Source organism: Echinococcus granulosus (assembly GCF_000524195.1).
Source record: "Echinococcus granulosus chromosome Unknown EG_S00112, whole genome shotgun sequence".
Lineage (NCBI taxonomy): Eukaryota > Metazoa > Platyhelminthes > Cestoda > Cyclophyllidea > Taeniidae > Echinococcus > Echinococcus granulosus.
Window position 1 is genome coordinate 38,111 of NW_020170492.1, and position 13,833 is coordinate 51,943.

The window sequence follows — 13,833 nt, forward strand, 5'->3', positions numbered from 1 at the left end:
TGCTCTAATGATGTCTTAATGACATATTGACGGTCAAAGTTTAAACCTAAAATGCCTTTTGGGTTCTCGTTAACAACGATTCAGTATATTTTCCGTGTCTTCTGGTACCTGCTTATCGTTTTTAATTGTATTAACAAATAGGTTACTACTTTCCTTGTGTAGCTTCAAAAGCAAGAGTCGTTTCAGTAAAATCTTGTTGACAGGGTAATTTGATCACGTACCTAGATATCTATGCATGCGGTAATTGCGCTTGTAAGGCTGGCAGTGTAAAGTCACTTAATTCAAACTACTTTATGACTACAAACAAATATACTAGCAATCTTTGTTGGGATGGATTTAAAGTACACAAAGAATGCCGGTTTTCAATTTAAACATAACCGATATCTGGTTGAATCTCGCCTGTAGCTCCTATATGACTCCACAACCTTGGTTGCATTTTCAACTGATTAAAAGTTTTGTTGTGTTAATTGTTCAGTAGAAACTTGGGTCAGAAAGGTTGCCTGAGTGGGCTATTACGTAGCGCACCAGTCTTCACCGAAATTTCAACAATCTAATGTACCACCGTTCATGTGCAGAAGGGCTGGAAGGCGATTGAAATGACACAACGTCTACTTCGCAGGCCAGATGTGCAACTTGTTCTCACTCAAAGGTCAGCGTCATTAATCGAAATGACAAATCGCAGCAACCACTTATCCGTTCATGCGAGTTTTGCTTCTAAGCCAAAGCAACAAAATCGAAAATTATGTAAATCCGTAAAATTTAGTGGTTGGGTCTTAGACTTGTTAGGATTTTTTGATAGCAAGGACTCGTATTTCCACAAAATTTGTTAGAGTGAACCAAGTCCCCAGCATTCCTTTGATTTTCCAAGTGCGGACTTACTCTGCTGCTTCGGCGTAGGGTAGCGAAACGGGATTGCTGTCGTAGCCACACGCATCTTTCGCTCTCCTACTTCTTCATCACTTTTTATATCGTTAAATCATCATGCTTGTAGCCTATTTGTGCTGCTATTGGGTTTGCTATCGTGTTGGCTTTGTCCACCGTGCTTTGGATCCCACCGTCACTGCTTGGTTTTATGTTGAGAGTAATTAACACATCTTACATTTCTTCCCGTTCCAGGGCTTGTCGGAATTATGGCGTCTGATTACTGCAATCGCTCGACAGAATTATTGCTCTGCGCCAAGCTACTTCACCAAAAGGTGATGTCGGGCCGTGTCGCCCTCAGGCCCCGCAAAAGCCGGCCAGGTGCTGTGGCTGCCTTTTTCGCTCCAACCCTGCTTAAAACCCAACTCCTTCCACTTGTTCACCAGGCATCGACCAGTCTAACTCTGGGCCAAGCAAAAATGGACCAGTTGGTCAATCTGACGGAACGCCTCTCAACTTCTTCCATACCGGATACCCTCTTGGTAGCCAGAATTTCTACACTGGTGCAAAAGCTTCAACCCGAGGTGGTAGCCATCAGCACTTTTTTGCAACGCGTGGCCAGCGTATCGACCCAGGTACAGCGCGAGTTGGCGGGCCATCCCCAGGTCTGTAAGCACGTAAAAGCGCTGGTGGCATCGCAGGAGGCGCGTCTGGCTGAGCTATCACGGCGGCTAAGGGACTTTATGGAAGCTAATAGGGCCATCGTCTCCGATCAGTGTGAAACTCCGACGGCGATGCCTCCTCCTCCGAAGACGTTTCTTTCGTCGTCTTCCTCGGTTTTTCGTCTGTCGTCCACCACACGACCTTCAATACAGGCGGCATCTTTTGGGGAAAAGCTTAGAGTAACAACTTATTTTTTTGCTTGTCTTTCAATATAGATCATTAAATGTTAGGTTTTGGAGTGGTTAATCCATGTTTGCTCTATTAACGCATCGAAGCTGTTTTGAGTTTTCCGCGTAAGTTATTTTGTGCAGCTTCTGCTAAGCAACCAAGCATCTGATAGCGGGACCAGGTCGTTCTAATAGCATCGCTTATGTGAGCGACATGCTATCGAGCGCTGTGTTGCGCAGTGGTTAGTCTGTCTTACATTTTCAGACTGTAATAATTATCCCTCCACTGTTGCCAGCTGACCAGGTCTCACAAGGCACAACAGTGAAACACCGAAGATATCATTGTTCCGTGAATTTTTCTTTCTTTTCCTAATGTGTTTAATATTTTACTAAGTGGCTTCGAGGAGGATTTATTACTGTCATGCGTAATAGTGCCATGCTTTTATGCGGCTCATCTTTATTGCTCAAGCTGGAAAAAATTTCCGTATGCGCTCAGAATAAGTAATAATACTTCAACTGGATAGCGTTCGTAGGTAAGTCGTGTATATTATCTCATTAAATAACTTCAATAATTATAGCATCTCAAATTATTTTGAGTTTTCGGTTTTGCTTCTTCCGGTCTGGGTGATTTGACTGATTTTAATCTAGCCCTAAATGCGAAAGAGACGAGGACCTTTTCAAATTTCCTAGGACGACTCAAATCCTCTTACCGCTGATGCTCAGTATCTTTTGCAACAGCAGCAGATGGTTGTGCGTCAGCGCGAGGCGACGTCTGCAACGTCAGCAGCGGCAATTCGGCACACGGAGGCTACCATCGTGCAATTGGGACAGATCTATGAGCAGTTTGCCTTTCTGGTGCGTGAGCAGGCTGATGTGGTGATGCGCATTGATGGCCATGTCGAAGACGCCGCCGCCAACGTGGATTTGGCCCACGGAAGTCTGGTGGAGTTTCTGCAACATGTCTCCGAGCGCCGTGCATTCATACTCAAGTTCTTCACCGTCCTTCTCGCCATCTTTTGTCTTTTCGCTCTCTTTAAGCGCTGATTTTACCCCTGATAACACTGTTACTGGTGGCGGTAGCTGTTGGAATTCCTAATTTGTATTTTTCATCTTTACATACAGGTATTGTTCGTGCCTTTCTTGGACTAGAAAGGACGTGATTTAAATGCAGATGTGCACTGATTCTCTTTTGAGTTCTTAAACTTTTTATTGCGCTTATCTGCGAGCCACTTGTACATCGGGGCTGAATTTCTGTGGTTACTCGAGGTTTTACTGGTAGACTGTCGTTTTCCTTAAAAGATTTTATTCAGCTTAGGAACCGGGTGCTGAACTTCAAATCTATTAATAGTATCTTGCATTTCATTGTGGACTTCCTTTTCCCTGTGTTCTTCAAAAGATCTACAAAAACGCTGCTGTTTCGACCAGCGTTAAAATTCTCCAGCAGATTTAGATTACTCTTCGCAACTTCCATTGTATCTTGCTATTGTTGACGTCCATCAGCTGTAAAATATACGTTTAGATGATTCGAGTTGTTGCTTTGCTAGTCTTATATACAGTCATATACTGTTTTCTTAGGTGAGAGACTCGTCTATTGATGTGATTGCCCTTTTTACCGTTACTTGCACTTAATTTCGCCTCAATTTCAGTATCAATATGTCCACCGAGGATTCAACACAGCTGGTGGCAAATGAAAGCGGCGGCGGTGGTGAATTTGTTAAGCTGCCTCAGAAGCGTCTATATCGCCAGAGAGCACACTGCAATCCCTGGTCCGATCACTGCCTTAGCTATCCTGTGCGTCCCGATCTCTGCCATTGGGGTGAACTTTTCGACGGCAAAGCTGTTCCTTCGGTCAGTATGGTTGACGTTGGATGCGGCTACGGTGGCTTGCTCTTCAGTCTCTCCACGCTCTTTCCCAATGCACGTATTGTTGGGATGGAAATTCGTCTCAAGGTCTTTGACTACGTACAGGTACCGTGACACCCGAGTTGCCTCTGAAGACATTATCAGATCTACGGGTTTGAAAGTTGGTTTACTTTTATCGCACGAAGAGTTGAATGGTTTGGTTGCGTGGATGGTTGGATAAAGCTTGGCGTTCATACTTATAGCAGACATCAGCTTGTTGCTACGCCATACAGGGCTTGTAGATTACCGTCATGCTTAGATGTTGGAAGTGACTTGACAATATAAATACACAGTATACATATAGTCCTCTCCTATCCTACTGGATTCTATAAAAGTGCTATAACAATGTGCGTGTGTCAATTGGATGCAAGGATTTAGAATAAATTCGTTGAAGAAAACGTCCAATTTTTTGAAATTAAGATCGCAAAATTTCCCTTCGATTAAGTCCAAAATCAATGCAATTCGTCAGAGCCACCCTGGGAGTTTTCTGAATATTGCGTGCATTCGAACAAATACCATGAAGTATCTGCCTAACTTCTTCAAAAAGGTGAGTTTGCATGAACGTGTCACTTAAATGGCATAAGTTAATTCATGCTTTCTAATTGTTTAAAACAAGTTACCCGTAGCATTTCGGCAGTTATTGCAGTAAGTCTATCTCACAATGAGAGGGTAATTAACAGCCTGTTCAACGCTTAGCTTATTATCTTTAGTTGAAAATACACTATGACGTACGGGCATGAAAACAGATTGATGTGTATAATATTTACACGGTCTTCTTTACTATTCCCTCTTTTGGGTAGTTTATGCGCAAATTACGGATCAACTGAAATCGGGATTTCGTAATTTGTAGCAAAGATGCATGAGGTTCAACTGTGAAGGCAACAAACAAGTATTATTTGTGGTAGTTCTTAATACATTTAAGTGTGTTTGATTTTTTTCGCCCGTGATTGGTTCGTGCTGATCATTCATACGCGTATCTTTCATAGGGTCAACTGGAGAAGATGTTCTTCCTTTACCCCGATCCACACTTCAAGCGTCACAAACACAAGTGGCGCATCATCAGCCTGGCCCTCCTCACCGTTTATGCATACGTGCTGCGCCCTGGCGGTCGTATTTACACCATGACGGACGTCCCCGAATTGGCACAGTGGATGGAGGATAAGTTGAGTGTACACCCGCTTTTCCGTCAGTGCCACCATCTCTGCCTCCCTGTCAGTGTTGAAACATTGGAGTCACTGGAGTCCGCGAGCGTGGAAGATGCCACTGTGGGTCTCCTGGCCAGTGGGGTGACTGAGGAGGGGCAGAAGGCCGCAAGGGATGGTCGAGGAGCCACCATCTCTGTATTTGAAAGGATTTCTAATCCACCGATGGCAGAGGAAATGGGTAGCTTCCGTATATAGTTTTTTTGGTGGATTCTGTTAGATTTGATATAGAAGCAGAAAGTTTGGTCTGTTAAGTCTCTTGGGGGATGATTCCCCAACATTGGGTTGTTTCTAGTCAAGTTCTTCTAAACTCTGTAAGTGGGTCTATGTACTTCCACGTTTTGTCTTCCCTATCAAGTGTATGAGGCCCCACGAAAGACTTGTAGTAAGTTACTAAAATATAAGGCAATGGGTCAGTTGCATTACGCCTTCTTTAACTTGTATCCGGTGTATTTCCTGGGGTTACTTTAATTGGCTTTGTAAGATTGTGATTATTTAGGTGTGCATCAAAGTAGGCTATTTGGGCCTCACTAGGAATGTAATGAATCGAGACAACATTGTAGTTTAGTGTTTCGCTCGACTGTGATTAGTTAGGCGAAGACTTCAACATTGGTAGGCTGTGCTTTTGCCTTGCTATATATGGTCTTTAGATCACAAAAAACCAAATATCCTGATTTATGTGACTGAATAATTGGCCTTAACGTTACGGAGGAAGGATATCTGCTGTGGATGGATGAATCTGTGAGGACTCCCAGCAGAGGAACTAGAAGTTACGTCTACCTTTGACAACTGCCCCAATCTCTATCTGGGCGCAGTCTATTAACATTGGCGCAACACCGCGTTTGAACCACTTGGGAAAGTCTATTCTGGAGCCATCATCATTGTTAATTACTTAAGCAGGTGGTATTTCCTCCATTCCTCTACTAACCAAATGGAACACATAGTTGGCTGGGTAACGTCGAACTGAGAGCAAAATGTCAAGGGGGAATAGATGCGAAATCGTAGCCCAGTGGAGCTATTATGAATCTTGTTTTTGTCAAGTGGCCGCAGTTTAGGCCAACGGCCTTAAGATTGGCAGCCGGCATACAAGACTCTGGAGTAGTATGCAAGCAGTCCAGTCGCGAGTAAAAGTACTACTAAAGTACTACTAAGTTTTGGTAATCTATATTTGAGACTACAATGGTTTAATACTGTTTAACTGTGCTTACGCAGGTACTTCAGTCCCTATGGCTTATACTTTCGCTCTCTAGCATGTCCTTCGGAGTATGCTGACAGACATTCAACTCTTCTGTGCTTTATTAATGCATTTCCCTCCATTCTACTTTGGCTTATCTTGACTTCATCGAGAACTCTACGGAAGCACTTTTACGCCTAATAAGCGGAAAAGTGGTCTGTATCTGCATAATCCCGATTTTGTGGCCGGATAAGTTCCTGAATTAAAAAGTAAAAAGGAATCCCTTAGGAAATTTGAAAGGTAAATTTACCCATTTATCGAGTTTTGGAGACTTTGGGTGTTTAAATGCAGGTGAAATAATATGCAGCAACCAGCAAAGTGGCAGAAAAATTATTTGGTACTCGATCACTTTTCGCCTCTTCGTCCGAAGTATGCGTAAAATGCGAACGCAAGTAGCGACGGCCAATTATGTTGACATTTACCAGTATAACAATCTCCAGATGACTGTAGCTTAGCGCCAATCTGTTTTTGGTGGAAAATTGACGTTAGTATTTTGTCGCAACGCGTGACATTCATTTGGGGTCAAAATTCATTGACGTCACATGAAACGAAGCCTTTGCAGCTGTAAAGCCCAGCAAGTTGCGTATTATTACCATAGCTTGCGTAAACTGTGGTGTCGCAGTGAATACTAGATCATGTTGATAACCTGGGGATGCGCCTAAAACACCATACAGATGGAAAATATGGGAAAAGCAACCTGGCAAGATATGCGATATGAATGAACACAATTGAGCAGTTAGCCACGCCTTTTCAAATGCTAAAGACAGAGCGTCGTGCAGATATGCAGGTCCCACTCACGTCACCATAATTCCACCGATATCTTAACGTCCATTCCTTTGCAATATTAACTTTTACAGACCCCACTAGTAAAGCAAATTTCCCCTCCAAAACCATGCAGTCCCAACCAACAGAAAAAAGAGGAGGTTTCAACTCACGCCGCCACCGGTGATTCTCGGCCATAATTACGGCCTAACTGCCCTAATTTAAGCTCAACGCACACTCAAGACTACATGTTCTCCTTCCAAGTGTCGGTCAATAATACCTGTAAGGAATCGAGATGAGATTTACGGGAGCCGGCCTCCGGGACAACACTATAAGCTTGATCCCGCAATGAAGCAAGTCGACTAGATGCTGCGTTTTGGTTCCTCCTGAAACGATTGGTTTTGGATGATGCTTGTAGCAATCAAGTCACTAGTTAAATCAAGCAAGTAACCATTTGTGAAAGTGCTTCAAGTTAACTGAACCAAGCCTAATTTAAGCTAAAGCAAACCTCACAAACCGGAAGAAGTCAGATTCCGGAATAAGAGATAACATCATGGTGAAGCGCACATAGTTCAACAGTTACCGAACGTTCAGAACGTAGAGGGAGTAGAAATATACACATGCGCATTTGTACAAGACGATTAAATGAAGACGTGAATATAAAGAAGCTTGTGACAAGGAAAGGGATCTTAGGAAGCACCTAAGGGTAATCACGATGCCGCCATATGTTTCTCTCATATCCCTCAGCCACGTGTTGTAGTAAGACCCGTCGGCGTTGTTCGCAGTACCTCGATTTATCCTGCAGTTTCTGCTTCAAGCCGCCCACCAACATGGTACTATTGAGATCCCATTCAAGAAACCGAGAGAGCTGTTCTGTTGCCTGTTCTAGATCGCTTTGGTTGGCCTCGAAGATAAGTGCATGGTTGCTAGGCTCCAAGAAATAGGCGAAGACGTAGGTGTACATTAACGTGCGGCGGCAAGCACAGAGCACCTCCACTACATGACGTACAAACTTTACATCAATCCACGACATGCCTTGACGCTCCAGCTCCATCATTCGACTTGCCACGCTGTCCTTTAGCGTTGCCTCCATGCGTCGCGATTGTTCGTGGTTGGCGTAGCGATCGTGGTAGAAGAGGTAGCGTGACAACGAGGCCCGACTCGCATCTTGCGCCTCACGAGCCCGCTGCGCTGCCGCCTCCTTGTAACTGTTGCAGACGTACCACTGAGAACCGTGCAGGTCCCAACTACCCAGACACACCCAGCAGAACTCGTACTTGCAATCAGCGCTGCGGCACGTCATGTGGTTACAACCCCCATTCTTCTCGATGGTCGCCTTGCAGTTCGGGCACTCCTTGGTGTTGGCCGCCACCCAGTGAGCTGTGCCCGAGTCGTTTTTCATCTACAAAGAGGGAAAAGAGGAAAATAAAGAAATACTATGTGTCAAAATGTAAATTCAAAGCTATGGCAATGGATGAATGCGTGGTTGGAAATGATTCTGGACATAAAATAACGGCAGAAACTGAAGAATCAAAGGGAGACAAGTCCATAATTTTTATTCCCGCCTACCCGCATAAGCGTTTTACCACTGGCTGCAGTACACATTATAATAAAAGCGAATTGGTCCCAATTTGAGATATGGCTAAATAAACAATCAAAAGTGACTTCAGGCTTGTCGACTGCACGAACCTTACTAAGCCAAAGCTTGAGGTACTTGCATAGTGTGGGCTCGTGCCAAGGATTGCCACAAGCAAAGCAGAATGTTTCCTCGCAGTTTGAGCACACCACTTCCCGCATCACTCGCCCATTCCCACGTCCACAGCCGACACCTGTTCCGATGGCGCGGACCGCATGGCCGCAATCCACACCCGGACACCAGGTGAGGTAGCGGTTATGCTGCACGAAGCTATTCACTACCAGTCGTTGGAACCGTCGATACGCCAGAGGCAAGGAAGGTTTGGGCGACTCGGGCACCGCAGTCTCACCCGCTGATGTTTTGGGCAAAGATAGGAGAAGGGCGCTGACACTGTCGTCGTCGATGAGACCGTCGCATTTAAAGGCTGGACAAGTCAGGCGATTGGCTTGGCTTTCGTCTAAGATCTTGCTCTGCAGGTATCCCAACCAACAAGTCCGACAGTAGAAGTGTCCGCACCCCAGTCCAAGCATTTCATCTGCGCCACGAACACGTCTCGAATAACTTCACAGCTTCTGGGTTTCATCACCAGATGCACCATAGTTTTTGCAACAAGAACGAGCATTAAAAACCAGGAATTACACCCCAAAACTTCGTTAAAGTCGATTGTTCGGAAAGTATACCTTTTAAATTTACTTAACAAGATTGCCACTATCATAGAAAAATAAGCGCATGAGGCTATCGCTAACAAATATCATTCCGCTAGATTGTTTTAAAAGCGCCGTCAGCTACTCGGCAATTTATATACAGTAGATAGCAATTTACTTTAATTCTACACATTACAATTTAATTATCAATAGGCTTCACAAACAGCTTTGGGTAGAAGGCTGAAGAACTAAAGATAAATTCTGTTTAACTAGAAAACATCACTACTTTTGTAAAGAAATTCACAGCTCTTTCACCAAAACTTATTCTTTCAAAAATTAAACCCTAAGTTGATATATAGCTTTAAAACGATGAACAATACTTACAGGACCAAAAATTGATTTTGTGGGAGCAAAAGTGCTAACGAGTATATGTATAAAAGCATTCCGATTTTAAGAAATTCGACCCATTCCTCGTATTCAGAATGGATTACGTCTTCACATCAGTCTGAATTACTTTTACGCGCCATCGAATCTGCAAGTTGTCCTAAAGTAATCTTTTAAAAGTTTCATCAAAAAGTTAAGGAAAGCATAAAGTCTGAATGGATAAGTGAACGGAATAATACGTAATGGCCACTTGTTAGCCATTCGCTTGTCCAAGGGGAGACGTCAAAGGTGGGAATGGAAACAAGCGTACAAACGATCTTCATGATTTTAACAGCCTAGGCAATTTTAAATTCTTCTCTCTGATAACCTAGAAAAAATAGACATTTTTGGAGATATCATATGTAACGGTTTTGAGGAAAATAGACTGCGAAAGCCCAAATTAAATATGAACACAGGAACAGGAGAATGTTAGGTAAGCGATGAAAGTAAGTCGAAACTGTCCTCAAAAGGACAAACTATCACCTTAGTCACGAAGAGAGCAACGCATGCTAAAACCGGTTGGAATTCAAGTGGGATGTAAGAGGAAAATTTCCAATTACCGGAGGAGGTTTGAGCACAGCAAATATCACAGACCATCTCAGGGGAACAATTGACCTTCTCGCCACCTAAAAGCAATAAATGTATTCGCATGAGGCAAAGTGAGTCCTCCACCAGCAAACAAATGAATAGAGTAGTCATTACAAATGGTACATGGCACGCAGTTGCTAAATTACAGGCAATACTAGAATTCCTTGTACTTGGGCTGACGAAAAACCAGTCAAGGAGAAAAACAGAAGGAATGGCGATGAATCCCTGTTGGTACACCCTGAATACACCGAGCAGGCAGAAATCGCGACAAGTACATTTAGGTGTTGCTTTTCAGGTAAAATAACCCCTTATGACCTATCTATAGCTTGATTCACGGCCAAATATAATGAAAATACCGTAACAAACTTCTGGAGTTAATAATATTATTCTGAGTCGAAAAGACCACACAACATTACATCATAGAATAGCAGCTGATTGGCGGCGAATAGAGCCACAAGAACCTCATTTTTAAATAACTAAATACGCGCCTTCACAACAATCCCAGACCATGGTTGAGGACTAAATATACTAAGTACGGTGGTACTGGCCGCCGGAGGCGATAAAGGCTAGTAACCTTAATCGAACAAGTTATGACTCACCGCCTCCATGGACATCGGTGTAAGGTAGGAGGAGCAATGATGGAATGTCATCATTGTTGTCAACCAGCGATGGCAGGATTGTCGATTTGACGAAATGGCGGGGATTGCTGTGCTCAAAGTATTGCTCAATGAGAGCGTCTTTGTCCCATTTGAAGTGGTCGAGAAGTAACCTGATGATGGTTTTGGGAAGCGTAGTAACTTGATGAACAGCATTCACCAATTCCAACATGTATTGGATCAACATATCAGGAGTAAGAGGCTTAAACGAACGAAATCAAACCATAATCTGCAGTCAACAGACAGGAATTCACGCAAAAAACATTTTGAGGCTTACAATAAACTCCGGATTTTGATACTCCAAGGCATCTTCACCGTCGACGGCCCGATAAAACTCAGTATCTATGTCATCAGAAAACTCCTCTGAATCGCTATGTGACATTAATTCGACGAAAGAATCGTCCATTTCCTTAAGTAAAACGGCAGAAAAAACAGGACCACGATAAAGCAGATCGCAGAACTTAGACACCGCTAGAATTTTCGTTAGCACTCAATCTATTGCTAAAATGTTACAGAAACAATTTAGTAAGTTAGGAATAGTTTGCTGAGCTTAAAGCGAGGCTTTTATTTAAATGTGTCAAGCAAAAAAACACCACTACAAATGTTTTAAAGGGAAACGAGGCCGAAATGCAGATAAAATCATGCGTCTTCGGAGTTAGCCACTTAAGGAAAGTTTGTTAGGAGAGAAAAGCAACAGGAAAACGATTTCATAATGAAAGCAGGCCTGAAAACTTTCGTAAACAGATGGCATATAAAAATCCACCGGCTACCACGAATAACACAAGATACAAACAGAAACGACCATCAACACCCCAAATGAAGTCAAAAATTGAATGAGCGGCTATCAGTAAAACTCGACCTGCGCGCACCAATTAAAATGGAGGGCAAAGAACAATGCACACTAGATCCAAAATCTAAAGATGCCGTGCTTATATTGATGCAATCCTATACTGCGGAACGGACGCTTTATCCAAAATCAGAAGGAAATCATGCTTTACGAAAAGCAATGTTTTCCTAAACAATCGCACCTATTATGAAATATGCACATGTGTGTGCCTGCATTTATCGTGCATTATGATTTGTCCTATAGAAGGAATATTTAAGGTCTTACAATTAGACATTTTTGCGAAACATCATCCCGGATGTTACCACTTTAGGCATGCCCCTAATGTTCACGCCATGCCTTCATAATTACATTCAAATTCTAGCAAAAACACATTTATCCACAAAACATGAGGTGTGGTCTATAATGTAACATAACAAAAAACTCATTTGGATTAGTTAGATAGATCCGGTTTTGATTTATTAATTTTAGTTCTCTTTGCATGTGAGAGGAAGTTTGTTTGTTCCATGAGTCAACCAACAACATACAAATTTTCGGTGAAATATCATCACACGAAGATAAATAATGATATCGAAGCATTAAACTACCTCCCAATTCATGTTGTGTAAAATCCTGCTGCTTTTTTGTTGCACCCCACACTTTTCGGAAATCGACAAGAGTCAAAATAATAGGACAGAATGTGCAGTTTTGGCGCGTATGAGAGCTAGATGTTGCTGACACAGCCCAAAGACCAGTCCTCGCATCTGAATTACGACGGCGCAGAATTAAGCCTTGCGGACAGAAGGAAAAGTCTAGAGGAAAGTTAATATTTTGCATATTCGCCTGTAAACTGAGTCTTTTTGGACCAGAAATAAGCTTTAAAATATCACCTTATCACATTTACCAACCTGTTACATTACCTCCTTCGTGTCCAACTTCAAACATCAGGACAATGGTAGTAAGTGGCTTGACTTGCTGTCTACAAAACATTACTATGTTTAAGGACCACAGATGCCTATTTCGAGCAAAAACGGTTCATTTTGACATAATTTGCGTTTTTCATTTCTTCTCAGACAGGCTAAGTAAAAATCCATAGGAGTTGGGGCGTCTTTTGAAAGCTGGTTTAAGGTTTGCATTACCAAGGAGCTTAGCTGTATGCTCCAAAGAATGGGCGTCGATGCGTATATATTTAATTTGATAACCCAATACAAATTGCAATGGATGAAGTTGTATTGTAGCGCCTCGAGGCTGCCCTGGAGACGAAAGAAGACACAATACTAGGGCAAAATATGTATTCAGCACAGAGAAGGTATTTGGGCTTTTGGCATGGCCCGAAGGTCAGCCAAAGCCAGCGAGGTAAAAGAAGGCTAATTCAAAGTGCAAAAGTAGCGCCTCACCAATACCGAGGGATAAACCACCATCGTATTACAGTATCATGCGGCATACTTTTAATTTGATACGTAGGACAGGAATCGTAGATCACCTCTTCCCCGGCCCTCATACGCCTAGAACATCCAGGTTTACTCGGTTTTGATATGTTTATTGGGATAAGTAAATAGAGCGAGCAAGTACAAATTTGGGGCCGTAGACGCGAATCCCTTCTTTAAATTGCAGGTCGTTGACTCCTCTGTCACGAGGTCCGATTCGTATACCTACCTCCTCTCTGAAAGGGACTTTGAAACAGCATAAGCAGTGCAGACATCAGTGTATCTTTGGGAGACCCACGTGCAATAAAGCGTATGTTGTACATATTTGTAATATGAGAAATTATCTTTTTATTTTACTTACGTTTCAGAATCAAATGGGTTCTCGGTGACCTTTTACCATCATTGCTACTAATTTGCCCCTGCATTCAAGCCTTTATACAAGTAGTACGATTTGAATAAGATGAACCTGCAAATAATTCATCATTTTTTAATATGCCATGAAAATAACAATCGTTGGCCTGGTTAATTCAAAATGCTAGTTTAGCCCGGCCCTTGCATTTTCATATTTGAGGATACTAGCCCGACGGACCAATGTGTGATCGCTGTAGGTTCCCCATAGTAGACGTGTTATTTTTTGCACTGTGCTAATTCACAATATTCGGAACATCCAAAAGGATACCCATTTTTTTTAAAAGCTGGTGAATATCGTCGAACATATTAGCATGCAATATTTTGATTGTTTTGTTAAGTCGCAATTTGTATGCCACAGTCCATTTGCATAGGTC

General features: G+C 42.7%; 2 protein-coding genes across 2 annotated transcripts; one reads left to right on the top strand and one right to left on the bottom strand. All coding sequences in view use genetic code 11, as the record gives it.

Annotated features, from left to right (window-relative positions):
• Positions 1-624: 624 nt before the first annotated feature.
• On the top strand, positions 625-5,053 carry EGR_08601 (tRNA (guanine-N(7)-)-methyltransferase; the record flags this gene model as incomplete). The annotated part of the gene is made up of 7 exons (XM_024497850.1): positions 625-649; positions 1,117-1,763; positions 2,442-2,769; positions 2,874-2,907; positions 3,398-3,719; positions 4,099-4,200; positions 4,640-5,053. 7 exons carry the CDS (start codon positions 625-627, stop codon positions 5,051-5,053), a joined length of 1,872 nt encoding a protein of 623 aa, XP_024347724.1.
• Positions 5,054-7,551: 2,498 nt separating this feature from the next.
• Positions 7,552-11,180, bottom strand: EGR_08602 (Protein ariadne; the record flags this gene model as incomplete). Its single annotated transcript, XM_024497851.1, has 5 exons — positions 7,552-8,253; positions 8,541-8,911; positions 10,115-10,180; positions 10,742-11,000; positions 11,076-11,180. The coding sequence occupies 5 exons, from the start codon at positions 11,178-11,180 to the stop codon at positions 7,552-7,554; spliced, it is 1,503 nt and encodes a 500-aa protein (XP_024347725.1).
• Between the last annotated feature and the right edge of the window lie 2,653 nt (positions 11,181-13,833).